A 16,562-nucleotide genomic window follows, 5' to 3' on the forward strand; every position below is an offset into this window, starting at 1 on the left:
CTTCCAAGAGTATTTATTAAGATTGTGGTATATTTTTGTCGTTATTTGGTCTTGTGCTAAGCCTTATATAAAAATCCTTATTTTTATAATACTACTGTGTTGTGTCCATTTGTAGTGTATTCACTTTATTACTGTATGTGGTCATCAATGCTTAACGCACTGCCTCTGAGATAAGCCTGTCTGCTTTGCCAAGCTACCAAGGGGGTGAGCAGGGGTTATCTAAGTGTGTGATCCCCTTGCCCTGACTAGAAAAGGTGTGTCCCTATTTGTCAGAAGTGTATACCTCTGCCAACTAGAGACAGCCGCTTCTAACAATGCATTTAAAGTTGTCGGCCTTGAGGAACCTAAACTGGAATTTTTGTAGGAAACTGATATAAGGTGAAGCGAATTTCAGGATAGCAATCCTGGGAAAGGGTTTAGAGGAAAACAGCAACAAGCAAAACAAAGAAGCCAAAGAGTAATCCAGAGTCTAGTCAAATTCAGCCAGAAGCTCAAAGAACCAAGAGAGTTGAACAAGGGAGTAAAACAACAAAGGTGAGGAATGGAACAACTGTGCACAAATTAGTACGTGAAGCGAAGGAGTCAATACAACATGGAAGTAGCTAGACACCTTTTAAAGGGAAATTAACTCTTAAACAACACCACTCTCTACCATGCCCTGGAAGCCCCACCCCTTGCTCTTGCCAGGCTAGTAGTCTTGATGCCCCAGGCCCCAGAGGTTGGTCAACCAGAGTCTCATAAGATTGTGTGCAATGATTTTCTTTTGTCTTTCCCCCAGTGCATGCCTCGATCTCCTCGCTCCATGCTTATTCCTGGCAGGTTTGTGAATACCAACAAACTTACGAGTTTGTTATTGTTCTCAAACTCCTCTAGGACTATTTCCCTCTCTGGGAATGGCTGAAGATTTGCTCTAGCAAAGGACAATAGTAAGTCTCTTTCCAGGGTGAAAACAGAAGCAGGACACTCCATTGCATGTTTTACTACTTCTGAATTCCAAGTAGTCCTTGCATAAATTACACACTTGTGGAACAATTTACATCTGCTAGGTATCCTTTTGTGACAGCAAACAGGCAGAAAGGAAATCATTTTCAGCCAAAGGCACAGGTTTACAGACTTAAATGGCTTCAAGAATTAGTCATTAGGGAAGTACAGTTGTTGGCGAGTTGCCTTTGCAATTACTATTGAATGCCGTTGCTGATGGAGATAGCTGTCACAAAGTTAGTTGCTTTACATGGAATGGTACTCTGCTTTTATTGTGAACCTATTGAATGCTTTATTTATTAAACTTTGTGGGGGTGTAAGGGAGGAAGTGCTATGCTCCCTCAGCCCCAGAGTGGAGGGTACCGGATGCATTAACCTTGACTGTGCTAGTTTGGGAGCCGCAATCATGTCAGCACTGTGAGGGGACTAACTGGCAGTGAGGTGATCTCCTTGGAGGAAGTTTCCACAAACAGATAATTGGCTCAGCACTACACCTATGGGTACCAGAGTCCCTCAGTGGCCCATTTTGGATGCTTCCCACCTAATGTCAGAGGGTGATATAGTTTCTTTGAAGAAATAACCACGTTCATATCATTGGCTTAGCAATGACACTGGTGGGTGGCTATCAATATGCATTTAGTTTCTGTCACTGGTCTGGTACCCCGGCGAAAGAGTGAGGGCCCTGGGGGAAAAAGAGCTTCAGCTAGTGTTTAAAGTGGTTACCAATAGATAGTTCATTCCTGATGTTCACGAAACAACATTTTAACAGTTTAATATTTCTGACTGTGTGTACGCTGTATTCAGGAGGACCGCCTGCATGACGAAAGTCACTAACTGGATGAAAGCCAACTGTCTCAACTCACCACTGACAACACAGAGGGAGCGATCTTAGGCAAAACTCCTTGGCATAAGACTCCAACTGGTGTCCACTGAACTCAAATCAACACCTTCACCCAGCACCCATGCATGGAACCTCAGAATAATAATCTACAGAAAACTAGACATGACCATACAAACCAATCCAGTCACTGCATCCTGCTTCCACACCCTGAATATGCTGAGCAAGATCTACTATTCAAATAGCTTCCAAATCACACCAGAAAAATAGTCACTCACACATTACTCACCAACAAGTTGGACTATGAGCAAACGTCTACAACAGGATCACCAAGAAACTCACCAGAGGACTGCAAAACTTTAGGATTCGGCAGCCAGACTCATCCTAAACCTCCCACACAGAGCTCACACCACACCTCATGAAGCTCTACTGATTTCCGATACACAAATGTGCTCATTCCAAACTCCTGCAAACTAGGAACTGGGAGTGTGAGAACCACTGGCATGTATAGAAGGGCGGCGAGTTCCTTTCACCTATAGGAAAGCAGAGGGGGGCTAGGTCCTCCCAAACTAACTATACCATACTCACAGGTATCGTATCCCACTTAATGTCACAACACGTGATGTGATGAGGGAGTGCTTGTCTCAACTAGACTCCGTGTCAATAGGCGCAGTAAAGGAAAATATTCCTTTTCTTTAAATAACCCTCACACACTCTAGTAGTGTATTGCTTCATCATCAGGGACACCCTGACTCCTAAAGGTCAGGATGGGCTCAACCATGTTCCAGGGAGCTCTTATGAGAAAGGAACTATGGGGCGTAATTACAGATTAAAAATCTTTCAACCACTCCAAGGTATACCTTTATTCGCGGAGTGGTTGGAGACAGTAAAACTAAAGGATATTTTGGGGTATCCAAGGTTCCATGGTCCTTTGACCCTTCTTTAACCAACATGTTTCAGCCCTACTCTCGCAGGTCTGAATAGGCGGGGGCTTTAATCAAGGTGATTTCTCAATATGTATCACCTCCCCAGTTAAGCAGCTATTCGCGCTAGTCAATTTGTTTGAGCATGCAAACAAGTGCATGCATAGGCAGTATAAATACTTGCCGCTTCTGTTCGACCAGTCAAAACAGAAGAAGAATTTTTTTGAGGGGGTTCAGGTCGTGAACCTGTTTATTTTCTATAGCACATCAAGTGCCATTAAAAAATATCACATACCATTCTGTGGCTGTTCAAATTGAGGCATGTACTATTCTTATGCACTTGACTCCATTTCCGTGGTGGATGTGCCATGTTCACATCATGCAGCTCGTGAAATAGCACTCACTTGCGGGCCTCCGCAATGTATGCTCAATTGGTGCATGCATCAGCTCATCTTCCTGAATTCAGGAGGCAAGATTATACGAACCAGCATATTATGCATCATCACCTCTTAGGTTATTTGTGCCTAAATTAGACTACTGCCATGGACCTCATTCACATTTTGTATCGGATGTTAAAATAAATCAGGCATTACACAAGCATACTTAAATGGTATGTATATGTTGCATCAACTCACCAAATTTCTGGGCCTTTATAAGCCCCATGGCTGCTGGAGGTCCGGGGATAGGCCCTGTAGGTCGACCCTATGGTGGTTAGGAATCGGAAAAAGAAAAGGTAGAACAAAGCCATTGGTCAATAACCATTTCTGAGAACAGCGGTTCAGTAAACGCAATCTGCAAGGGAAAATCACTTACTTCATTATGGGGCTCGCCCCACCAAAGCACCTACTTAGCTCTGCTCTCTCCAACTTGTGGCGAAGTAATCTGGGGACGAGCATAGTTTCATTTGCTGTGTGCGGCTCGATTTAATTACCGCTGATTGTGGTGTAAACAGCCTGACGGTGTGTTAACCAGACTCGCCTGTTTCGTTGCAGGTGTGCTAATGGAGACATGGGATCCTGATCGGCCCATGTGCCAAAGGATTATGTTTGTTGATTGTTGAGGCGGCCAAAGGTTTTGCTGAAAACCTGAAGTGGTCATGGACCACACCACACCCCCAAGGCTTTTGTGATATGTAGTTCCTATACACACGACTTGGGAACCCCCAAGACCCAGCCCAAAGTGAGAGTTTTCTCAGGCCTCTCTGATTACTTTAGGAGATTCATCAAGGGGTATGGCACCATTAGTGCGCCCTTGACAGAGCTGACTTCTAAGAAGCAGCCATGTACTGTGATCAGGACAGAGGCATACCAGAACGTGTTTGACAAACTGAAGGAGGGCATGTGCACAGAACCCGTGCTCAAGGCCCTTGACCTCTCCCAAGAATGAATCGTGCAGACATACACCTCAGAGCCTAGGGAGCCAGCTCTCACAGTTAAATGAAGAGGGCCTGGATCAAGCTGTAGCCTTCATCAGTGGGAGGTTATGTCCCTGGGAACAGAGGTGGAGTGAAATAGAGAGGGAAGGCTTTGCAGAATCTGGGTGCTGAAGAAGATGAGGCTATACCTGTTTGGTGCCCACTTCCGGGTTCACACAGACCACAAACTCTCATATGGTTAATGCAGATGGGGATGAGAACCCTAAACTGTTGAGGTGGTCCATTTCCCTACAGGGAATGGACTTCACTGTGGAACATCGGCCTGGAACAGACCTCACCAATGTTGATGGGCTCTTCAGGTACTTCCACCTTAGTGTAGAGAACTATTAAGGGGTTAGGTAGTTTTCCCCAGTTTTAGCTGGGGGGGCGGGGGGACACGTGTCAGACCTGACATCTTTTGCATAGTTTTCCCCTAACATTTCAGCCTTCAGACTCCTATTCTTGCGAACTTCGTTTTGCTGACTTTAAGACTCTGCACATTCTACCACTTCTAACTAGTTCTACAGTGCGTGTGTTCTTTCCCTAGAACATGGTAACCGTGGCTTATACCTGATTGGCATATCTTATTTTTGTTGTAAGTCCCTAGTAAAGAGGCATTACTACACGTGCCCAGGGCATGTAAATTAAATGCTACTAGTGGGCCTGCAGCAATGGTTGTGCCACCCACTGAAGTGGCCCTTTAAACATACCTCAGGCCTGCTAGTGCAGCTCCACTTATACTTGAATAGTCTGTGTACTGTCTCCACACAGATGGCTGTATACCCCCTGTTTAGTCAGTGTGGAGCCAGGGCCAGAAAGGCGGGGCACCTGTGCACTTCAAAGGCATGCCTCTAAAAGCTTCTCCCCTCTTCAATATATTAAAATAAAAGTATTTTTCTGGAGATTAAATTAAGAGAAATCCCACCTAAAGTAAAAAACAAAAAAATGTTTTTATTAAGTATTACAAAATATTAAAAGTTATGTATAGAATTAGTTACAAGTATTTTAAGTATTGTTAATACATATTAATGTTACATTAATATTTAAATGTTGAAAATGGTCTTTAAAAAGTTACAATAAATTAATAATATTTTCGTTGTAGATAATATTCTTATAACATTAAATAAAATGTATTTATATTTTTAAAAAGTTTAAATAATGTAATATACTTAACCATTATTTTCAATGGGGTTTTATTTTACGTCCATACCCACATTATTTTCTATGAGCTGGAGTTTTTATGTCTTGCCTTAGGCAGCTCATGTGCTGTGGCTTGTAAGGCATGTTGTTAATTATGAGGAGCTTGGAGCCTGCCCATTGCTTACCATTTGTGGCTTCATTGCCAGTTAAATGTTCTTGCTTCTCCTTGGTAACAGTGCACCAATTTCACTTTCTCTTCGTGTGTTTGTATCTTTCCTGAAGCATGGACCAACTACTGAGTAATTGCTTTATTAGTATCCTTCTCCTGATTGCATTAGGATTGAGGTACTATTTTTTCTTGTTGCTTCACCCTGTGATAGTTGCATCCTCGTTGTCATTGCTTGCACACTTCGGCATTGGTGCTTGCACCCGCTTGTTTCCCATCATTATTATCTGCCCTGCCACCTGTCATTGCTGATTACCACCCTCCCCTCTGTCATTGTTTCTTACCCTCCTGTTGCTGTTGTTTGCACCCCTTCCTCCTTCCCATTATTGTTGCTTGCATTACTTGTTGCCCACCCTTTTGTCGCTGTTGCGTACCCGCCAATTTTTTTTGTTTTGTATACACCCCCTCCACCCTTCTCTCCCTCCTCACTTACATCATTGTTGCTTACCATCACCTCGCTGTTTTACCTCCTTCTGTCGTTGGTGCTTGCCTCCTCTCCCTCTGCCAGAAAGGAAAGCGATACGATACTGCCAGCACTGGCCACGTCACAACATTTATGATGTCTCTGCCTCTACCTTTCCCCTCACTGTTGGTTGTGCGGGAAAGAAAAGCGGTATGATGTGGCCAGAATAGACAGAAGACGTGGAGGTAGATACCTCCATACATATATATGTGAAAAGCATTTGGTAGTACATTAGTAGTATTATTGTAGTACTACTAACGTTCTACAAAATGTGGTTTGTGAATAGGCTCCTTAGTATTTAGTGTAGTATATAGTTAGAAGTTTGTGGCTAGCCATTGTGCAGTCACAAGAAATGCATGCAACTAAATACAAACAAAATACAGCCTACAAAACATTGCAAATCCAAATATGCTTATTGAATGCATGCTCACATTTTTGTAGCAATATATTGGAGCAATACATTAAACATGTATCAGATGCTAAAAAAACACAGTGCAATTCCACGACAACGTAAATCATGGATTGAGCCGTTAGCTTTTGTGTTCTCGACAACTCCTCGTTCAGCTACAGTTCTGTCATCATCATTTCCATAAAGCTGAGAACTGTTATAAAATAACAACTGTAATAAAGTGAAAATGTGTCTCCATTTTCGAACAGTGACCTGCAGGAACCGATGCTATGATCAAAACGCAGGAGGGCCGAAGGACTGCCAGTGTGATAGTCAGTGTACAGTGAATGGAAACTGCTGCTGGGATTTTGAGGACATTTGCCAGAAACCAAGTATGTTCCAATCAAACTATTTGTTTCTGTCACTTTAAATCAGTTAACTATTCCTAATTTACAAAAGAAAGGTGTCCGTTTAACATATTTGTAAAGGTGTGCTGTTGTACTACACTTATATTTTTTATTAATTTTTTAAGGAGGGGAGGTTCAAGTACATACCAAGGTCCAACACAAGTTACAAACACAAGCTTAGTCGAGCACCTGACAGAGACATGGCCTATTAAGCCATGTCTGTGATGTCAAGTCTCCAATTATATATTTTTCAAGCTCAATTAAATGCTAAAGCATCCATCTAGTCAATGTTGTCACAATAGGTTTAACAATCCAAACAGACTGTATGAAACAAAGGGTCTTTCTTGAACCCTTACTAAAACAATGGAATGATGTGAGCTCCATTGCTCAAGGCCAGTAAAAGGCTGATACAGACCTTCTGCTCCAAAATTTAAATATTTGTCTTTCTGTTTCTCCATTTTCAATTTAGAAAATTCAACCTTTGAGGCTCAGATTTCTCACAGCCATTATCACCCTAGGCTGCAAGCAATAATTCTATATTATTGGTAATAGTTGACTGTAGATTGAGTCAGTGAACTAGGGGGCATACAACAACTAGGGCCAGATTTACAATAAGTGACGCATCCCTGCATATCAGCAGAGATGCACCAGTTATTGTGCACCGCAGCTCCGCCACCATTGGTGCGCCACATTTACAATGCTGCGCACCATGGGGCAAAAACGGCACAGATGTGTCACGCATCTGTGCCGTAAAGGCCTCGCATTGCTGGAGTTGCGTCACAAGCGCGACGCAGCTCCAGCAATGCTCTGAGGGGCCCTATCTTTCCAATGCTACGTCAATCCTTACGCCTGCTTCAAGCCGGCGCAGGGTTTTGACGCAGCATGGGCACAAAAGTGATTTCACTCAGCCACTTTTAGGTGGCGTCCCTGCACCGGAACCCCTCCCCCCTGCGCAGGAACGCCTCCTTCTGGCGCTGGGCTTTACAATGTGACGCATCTCCCAGATGCGTCACGTTTTAAATACCCCGCACCATGGCGCATCTTTTGCTCCGCTGCTGTGTCACAAAAGTGACGCAACGGCAGCGTAAAATAGGCGCAAGGGCGTGTAAATCTACCCCCTAGTATTTTTGTTACCAGTAAAGAGTTTTATAAAACAACCTATCACTAAACGGTAGGTTCTGAAAAATCCACATCATAATTGGTCAGAATCCGAACTACCTCATCAATATAAATGAGGAAGGTCGCAAATTGCGGCTCACTGCAATTGGATGCCATCACATGGATGTTGGCCGCTGGGGTCAGCAAATCACGTCTGTGATAACTTTTCAATAAAGTAAACATTTTTAGGCCAGTCGTTAACCGAGACCTATTGATTTTTACTAAAGTGATATGTATGACATACTTCAAGAGGCTTTCAGCCACCTCTCTTCACCCATTGGTCTGTTGTTGTGTCATTCACACTTTGTTTCCACCCACTGCAGCATATAGCATGGGGCAATGGGTCAGCCTACTTAAGCCACTAGTTAACTTTGCTTTGAGTGACTGCATTATGCTCTTTAACAAAAAGGACATTCGTAAACAAGGTAGTACCCTTCAGTGCCAATGTTTTCATTTTAACTCTATAATTACTTTATTGCTGACATCAAGTTTGAAATGTAAGCACACATCACATTCCATCTTTATCAGTACCCATCTTCTGCCAATGCTGTGGAAAATTTATTTTGGAGTGTTTCACATCAATTCAAACCATTGTGCTCTACCTATCTTTGCAACCCATTCTGTCTTCTTTTTTTTCTCTTTACCTTATTTCCTTCCACCTTTCCCTCCATATCTTTTGCCTTCTTTCTTTTCTTCCTTTCCTTTATTCTCTTTTGCCAATTTCATTCTTTCTTTCTTTCTTTCCATCCTATGCACTAAAAGGCCGGTTCGTAGTTGGTCAGAATCCGACCTATCTCATCAACATAAATGAAGAAGGTGGTAATTTACAACACACTACAATTGGATGCCATCACAGGCAGGGATGGTGGCCTGCTGGGGCAGCAGACCACAAAGTTTGTGATCGCATTTCAATAAAGTAAACTTTTTTAGGTCTGGCGTTAGCCAAGGCCTTTTGATTTCACTAAAATTATATGTATAATATACTAACTTAAAAGGGCTTTCATCCACCTCTCTTCATCTATTGGTCTGTGGTGTCATTCACATTTTGCTTCCTCCAACTGCAGCATACAGCATAGGGCAATGAGTCACCCTGTTTAAACCACTGGTAAGCTTCACTTTGAGTGACTGCATTTTGTCCTTCGCAAGGGGCACATCGATAACACATGGTAGATTCGGTCAGTGTCAGTATTTTTTAGCTCTATAACTACTTTAGTGCTGTCTTTGTGTTTGAAATGTGAGCACAGGGTACATTCTAAATTCATCAGATCCTATCCACTCTAATGCTGTTGTATATTCCTTTTGAAGTGTTTCATAACAGTTCACACAGACCTTCAATATAAGCTAAACAATGTGTTCTATCGATCTTTCCAAACATGTCTTTCTTTTTCTTTTTTCTCTTTTGCCTTCTTTCTTTCCTTCTTTTTTGCCTTCTTTCCTTCCTTGCTTCCCCATAGCCTTCTTTTCTTCCTTCTCTTATGCATTTTTTTTTCCTTCCTTCCTCCTTTCTTTTCTTTGTTTGTTTGTTTGTTTGTTTTTGTTTCTTTCTCCTTCTTTCTTCCCCTTTTGCATTCTATCTGTCTTCCTCTTGTGCCTTCTTTCCGTTCAGGCCTTCTTTCTCTTTTACATTCTTTCTTTGTTTCTTTCTCTTTTTTCTTTGTTTCTTTCTTTACTTTTTCTCCTTTGTCATCTTTCTTTCTTTTTCCTAGCTTCCTACCTTCATTCCTTTTTTTTTTTTGCCTTCTATCTTCGCCTAATCCTATTTTAGGAGTCGTTAAAAAGTTACTGAGTACTAAAATGAGTTTAGTACAATGCTAAAAGCAGTTTTTCGTTCACAAATTCAGAATCAGAGGGGTTTTGACTAAGAAACTGCTTTATGATCTAACCCCAATTTTTTCTTTTTGAATAACACATTGTAGTAGTTTAGCTGTTTTTTCTCACATAGAATGTTCCTGTGTCATTATGCAGCTTTAACTCTTAAGAAGTCTCAAAATGTTCTCAACATTGGTTTGAAAAGAGTTCGATTCCCTTTGAAGCTGGGAGATCTGCCTTGGTGCGCCTTGGTAGTTCACTCCTTTTTTATGGATAAGCTTGGAAATTGAAGCTTATATGTACCCGTGTCTGACACTCACTTTTCTAATTTTGTTGGTGAGAACATGTGAGCAATGGCGTTGGTGCCGCCGCTTGAGGATACCATCCCATGCATGCAGCGCTTGTTCGGATATCTCAGCTTGTCTGACTCTAACAGAGGGGCTGGGAATCAAAGACATTTTAAGGCATGGGCAAAGTGTGCTCTGGACCAGGGCCCCAGCTTTACAGGCGGCACCTGATAGATCCTGCTCCCTTCTGCAGAATTCTTAACCCCTTCCATGTGTCGGACGGTGGGGGTGTACGGAAGACGTCCGGGGGCCAGCCGAACCGCTCGCGCGTCATTTTTTTCAGCACCGCAGCAGAATGTCCACCGTGGCGAAGGTGTCAAACAGATTGTTTTAGATACTGTTTTGCTTTAATCTATTCTTAATGTGGGTGATGTGTGTGTGCCTATTGCAGACATTTTGCAGTTTCTTTCAGATCAAAACAGGACCTCACATATCAGAAATGGGGGATGTCATAGAAAATTATTTTCAGTAATATTAGTGAGCAGCTGCTGTGTTGCAATACTGAAAACACACATCACTATCCCTGAATATTAGATGTAAATACATGTAGGGCCTAATTGGCTGTTTGGCGGTCCTCCTACGGAACATCACGCCAGCGCCCCATAGGAGGACTACCAAACCCGTAGTGAATGCAGTTTGGACAAACAGTGCTGCAGTAGTCCCACAGCGGTGCCTTTCTAAGGATCAAAGAAGCACCATGTTGTGCATTGCTTCTTGTGAAAGAATGTGGGTGGTGCATTACCAGGGTGGCTCACCATGTACACCCTCTGAATGCACCTCTAGGCCCAGAGGCAGGATGGGGGCCCTGTAACGCCCCCCTGAGTAGCCTCTCTGCCACCCTTTGAATGGTGGGCTCAATGCCATGGAAAAACTGGCGAAAAGGCAACTCGTAATATGCTTGGTGCCTGACTACAATGTCACCACTGCCGTATCACAGATGCCTGACAGTTTCAGCTGTCCTGTGGCAGTCCGACTGCTGCACTCGTAATTTGCTGCATGGTGTAGCAGTGTGGCAGTGGCAGGACACCCACCATGATTTGGCAGAACTCATATTTAGGCGCTTTGAATTTGTACAATTGTGATTGTGTATTGTAAGTGAGCATGCCAAAGAGGGAATGAAAGAGCTGAAATCGGATCATAAATTCAAAACCGTCCCGAACAGGGGCTCCTTAAATATGTTTGGCCCATGGCCCCCCAAATCCTGAGATTTCTGATGGGAATGTAAACATTCCGCAGGTTGTGGGCTCACCATTTACAACCAAGGCTGCCGAAATTTTTCGGACTGGGCAATAATACCAGTTGATTGAAAGACGCTGCACCACCTGCACATCAGACCTCGCTGAAGGGCACAACAAACGTCAGAGAAGATATTCATAGGAATGCAGCATTGTGATTGGTCTGAGAGCCGTGACACAGCACTCAGCCAGGGGCAGGAGGGGTGGGCTTATTCTTCTAGCAGGCTGTAATGCAGCCTGCATGGAGAACAGGGAAAGTGTGCATGACTGAGAGGGCCGGCCTAACAGTCATTGCGCACTTAGGAGGGTTCTACCACTCCTCACCTGCTCTGCATACTGCCCCTCACGCAAAGCTGCTGCAGCAGCAGGACAAAGTAAAATGATAACGACATTACATTATTATCATTTTATTGTTTCCTTTCTTTTACTGCTGCAGAGTATTGGGGCGATGCTCCTCCGCCTTAGCAAAGGAGCCGACACTGACCGCAGTTCACACTCCTTTAGGGGAAAACACATCAGAAATGGGCTGGTCAGCCACAGTAACTTGCACTGTGGTATCTTGCAGCACATCCTGTACATTAGGCCCGGTGGGACGCTGGCCACTGATGACGCACACAGGTGTTTGAGCATTAAGGCGGTCTAGACTGCAGTCCCAGTGCAATCCAGACCTGGAAGTCAGCTTGCACATCACAGTGATGTAGACACCACAGATTCTTTTTATACAAATGTAGGTTTCAAGTACTGAAGTCCGTGTACCACAGTGATGCGCACACCATATTGGTTGACTGTTCAGCTGACTAAAGTTCAGTTTATTATAGTTATACACAGACCACATAGTTTAACTGCTCAGTAAACTAAGTACTTGAGAGGCTAGTTGTTATTCTTAAAGTTCCAACATAAAAGTTTACATTCTGCAGCTGGCTGGGTCAACCATTTTCATCAGGTACTTCCTGATAATAGCTCATAGCTGGATGTTCTAGACCTTGCAATCTACATCATACACCTCTAGCAGAACCTTAAATTGCAAACAAAACATTAAACCAACTAAACAACTCCCCCCTCATCCTGTCTCTATTGGGTATCTCCACCCTTTATTCCTTTGAAGGACTAAAAATTTGAAAGGCTGGAGGTCTAGGAGGGAAAATTCTCTCTCTGGTGGTTAATGTAGTCTATCAAGGAAATTCATGTTTCTTCAAATCTTCACCAGATCCTTGGAAGGTTGTGTGTGCCTTTCTCTAAGATTAGCCTGTACAATAAATGTGTTATCTATTGTGTCTCTTTCACATTATTGTACTAAGGGCCACATGGATTAAGGGCTTTATCCAATCTGTGTATATGGCAAATATCTGTATGCTCTAATGCACCTAAGTCTCTTGATGGTGCCCAAAAATAGTGTAGAAGAGCATTGTGAACCCTCATACTTCCCTTTCCCCTTCCCTCATTTAGATGTGATAGATCACTGTGTATTATCACTGGATATGGACAGGCAAGCCTTTTTACTTACCCCATCTCTGAAACCACAGGGCTATATTTAGTAAGTTTTGTAGGATTTAGGTACCAGGGCATCATTCATTTATATCATGACTTTCAGTGTTCGGTATTTCTGAAAGATTTGTGAATAAGTGTGCCAACCCCATTCCCAAATCTTTCCATTAGATTAATTATCTAGATCTGCTTCCTACTGTGATTGATAACCCCATCTTTAAATAATATATATTATTAAGAATTCCATTTAGCTCTCGGATCAGGCTTTTTGTTGATTTATAGGTTTCTCCAATTTTTAAAAAGGGGTTAGCGACATAGACGTGTTTTTTGTTGAGCGGGTGCATTACCCAGTTCCTGATCTGTGCACATTGCATTCTATCCAGTTCTGGCAAATTACAAAAAACATCTTGCAGTCCTGGAAAGATCTCAGCAGGCCGCTATCAAAAATGTTTTGATCAGGCATTCTCTTTGCCCCCAGTTTTACAATACTTGGTCTTCCACGGTGAGGTTTTAAGTGGATTAGAGTTTATGAGTTTCAGAAGGTGATGAGCTCAACATAGACAATAGTTAACCCCACTCCAGAAGAGGGTTTTTAGTGATTTCTAAGATACATAGATTGTGCAGCCTTGCTTCGCTACCGAGCTATGGAATGTCCCAGAGAGATCTACCATTCAATGTTTATTCAATACAGAAGTATCTCTTTTCCGTTTTTCTGGAACACCATTTCACATTGATCGCAAGCTGTGTGGATAAGTAGTATTTCAAGAGGTTTGGGCAAGCTAATCCTCCAATTAATCAAGCATTTTCGTGTTGACTTTAGTTCATTTGTGTGCCCTTATAAAGTTAGTTATCAGTTTTTGAAGGGAAACAACTTTAAATCACGGTCATTAGATCACAATGCCTTTACAACTTGGTTGTTGCAATGAATGCGGTGTTACAACGCGATGCCATTACTATGCAAGTCATTACATCCACTTGCAGTAGATGGAGCTCAAACATAAGGAATAGTATAATTTACTATTCCAACGCCTTCCCTACTGTTGCGTAGGCTTGAGTTGGAATAGTAAATGATACATTCCTAATGTTTCGGCGCCATCTACTGAAGTCAATGTAATGACTTGCATAGTAACAGCATTGCGTTGTAACAACGCGGTTGTTGTAACAAACACGTTGTTACATACCACTTAGTAAAAGCACGCGTTGTAACATGCTATATTCCTTTTTGAAGGGCCTCTATTTCTGCAAATGGAATCAATGTTGGGAGTGTATGAAGAAGTGGGGAAGACATACCCAGCCATGAATGTACTGGCTTCTCCCTTTTATCTAAATCTGTCCCAATGTGTGCTTTAAAAGCTGGCCAATTTACCCTGTACCAATTAGACAAAGAGCTGGTTAGGGTTATACCAAAATAACTAATTGATGGTTTAGCTCATTTCATTGGGGCAAAGTGCCTGTAATGTGAGCAATCTCCCACTTTGGAGTGAGTTATTAAGGACCGCTGACTTAGCTCTAATTATTTTAAACCTCCTCAAACTTTTTTCAAAGTTTTCCACATGTCTCCTAAGTTTTGGAAGGAACTGTTTGGAGTCTGTCAGGGAGAGGAGCACTTTGTCCACAGTAAGCTCATTTTGTCGTCCTCTGGGCCAAATGGAACTCCTTGGATGACTTTATTGGCTCCTAATAAGGCAACCAATGCTTTAATAGACATGGCTATTAGGGTGGGTGAAAGTGAGCATCCTTTTCAAATTCTCCTTTGCAGATTACATTTATCAGTTCAACAGTCCTTTACTCTCATCCATGTCTATGAGCCTTTGTAGTTAGCTAGAATGCAAATTCTTATCCTCCCTCCCATTCCTACTTTGTCTAGTTCCACTTTCATGAAACCCCTGATGATCCTGTCAAAACCTTTTTCCTGCATTTAAAAACACTACCTTTTCTCTTAGTTGTGCGATTAGGTGAGCTATTTTTCCTATATTATCTGAGCTTTGTCCGTCCTTGATAAATTCAACTGGGCCAGGTTCTATCAATGCTCAGAGGGATTCATCTACTCTTTTAGTAAGCACTCTGGTGAAGGTCTTTATATCTCCATTTAGAATAGCTGTAGGCCTCTAGAATTTCCACACTTCAGCTGTTTCCCCCTTTTCAGGAATACCACGACCTCTGCCTCCCTCTTTGATTAAATGATGCCCAGATAACTGTTAAAGGACTTCAAACAGGTTTATTATAGGGCCCAGAAGCGGGCAAGTAAATTATTTGGAAAAAGCTATTTAAAGCCCAACTGGGCCAGGAGCTTTATTAGAGTGCATATCTTTGATGTTGGCTAAAAATTTTTAGGATCCAATAGGTTTATCCAGTTCTTCCCTCCACTAGGGGTAGACGGTCAGGAATTGGCTTAGATCTAGATTTTTTTTTAATTTCTTTATGACAACTGGTTTATGTGCATAGTGTTCAGTAAAATGCCAAAAACTGATCTCTTTTTTGTTTTCATCTGTAACTTCGATCCTTTCCATTTTTTTTCATTTTGTTATGTATCCCTTAACTCTCTGTGATCTCAGTATACCAGTATTCATTTTTTCCACTTTGTTGCTTTGTTGCCTTTTTCATAAAACGTTTGCTTAGGCTCAATAGGTTTCTTTTGTTTTGCTAGTTCTCAATAGCCTTAGCTTGCAGAGTTGTCAATCTCTTATCTCATGATCTTGTGGATGTTATTAAGTCTTGTATTCTAAATCCTCAATCCTTAGACTAGCATGGTCTCTAGTGATCATTTTTTCTGCATTGCTCTTGCTGACAGGGCAATTTCTGTGGCCCCAACTATGGCCTTAATGAATCGCATTGATTGTTAAGAGCAGCATCTTCTTGGACATTTTCGAATAATTGAATCTCTTATTTTCGGTGCTAATTCAGTCTTATGTATCGCATTAATTGTCTGGATAGACTGTCATTTCCAGTATCCACTCATCTTGGGAATAGGCCCCTTCTTCATATGAATCAACACAAGACAGTGTACCAGCTGCCGTGCAAGCATTTTGGAGTCTATAAAGTATGCATGTAGATATCAATAAATGGCCAGTTTTAGGATATGATTTTTGGCCATGAGAGTAGAATGAAAAGCCCCTCTCTGGCTACTTGTATCTCCAGGTATCTATGAATCCATATTCTGAGAATTTGCCTTTTAGGTTCTTGGACGTATCTACATTAAATTGAAAGTATTAAGCTGGCCTGTTTTACTCATACAGTACTAAATTGTCCTCATAGACATAGGTGGTCCTCCGCTTGTCCCACCCAGTCTCTCAGTACTTTGTCCCTGTAGGCGCCCTGGCATGTGTTTGTGATTACCCCGATGCACCTGCCTTTTGGGTCACAGGAGATTTCTAATGTCATTAGCTTGCCGTCCCAACTAACCCCAGTTTATATTTTTTTATTGGGGGAGTTCAAACCCCTCACATTTAACAAAATTGTTTTTTAAATTCTATTTTGATTATGTGCTTATCTATAGCTTTATTTACATGCATATTTGGTTGGAAGAATTGCAGGTGCTATACTAACCTAAACTTAAATCTCTTTCTAGATAAGTGTGTACTAAAAACACATCTCAATTGAGGCTTTTTGTGGGACCTAAACTAAGCTAAGCTTCCTGAGGTCACTCGGGCACTATGACTTGTGCCATTTCTAATTAGCTCAATTCTCAGCCTGTAATACTTCTGACCTCCCTTTTTGGAATCCATAAGTCACTTGTCCTAATCATTCA

The 16,562-nt window shown here is 42.1% G+C and overlaps 1 protein-coding gene across 2 annotated transcripts in view; it reads left to right on the plus strand.

The window, feature by feature from the left end:
* ENPP3 (ectonucleotide pyrophosphatase/phosphodiesterase 3) overlaps positions 1-16,562 on the plus strand; it is a 709,442-nt gene that overhangs the window by 143,287 nt on the left and 549,593 nt on the right. For both annotated transcript variants that reach the window (XM_078649216.1, XM_078649217.1), the window contains exon 4: positions 6,643-6,765. In XM_078649216.1, the coding sequence (XP_078505342.1) occupies positions 6,643-6,765 (123 nt within the window). The remainder of the gene's footprint in view (positions 1-6,642; positions 6,766-16,562) is intronic.

This window comes from Lissotriton helveticus, chromosome 6, assembly GCF_964261635.1.
Source record: "Lissotriton helveticus chromosome 6, aLisHel1.1, whole genome shotgun sequence".
NCBI lineage: Eukaryota > Metazoa > Chordata > Amphibia > Caudata > Salamandridae > Lissotriton > Lissotriton helveticus.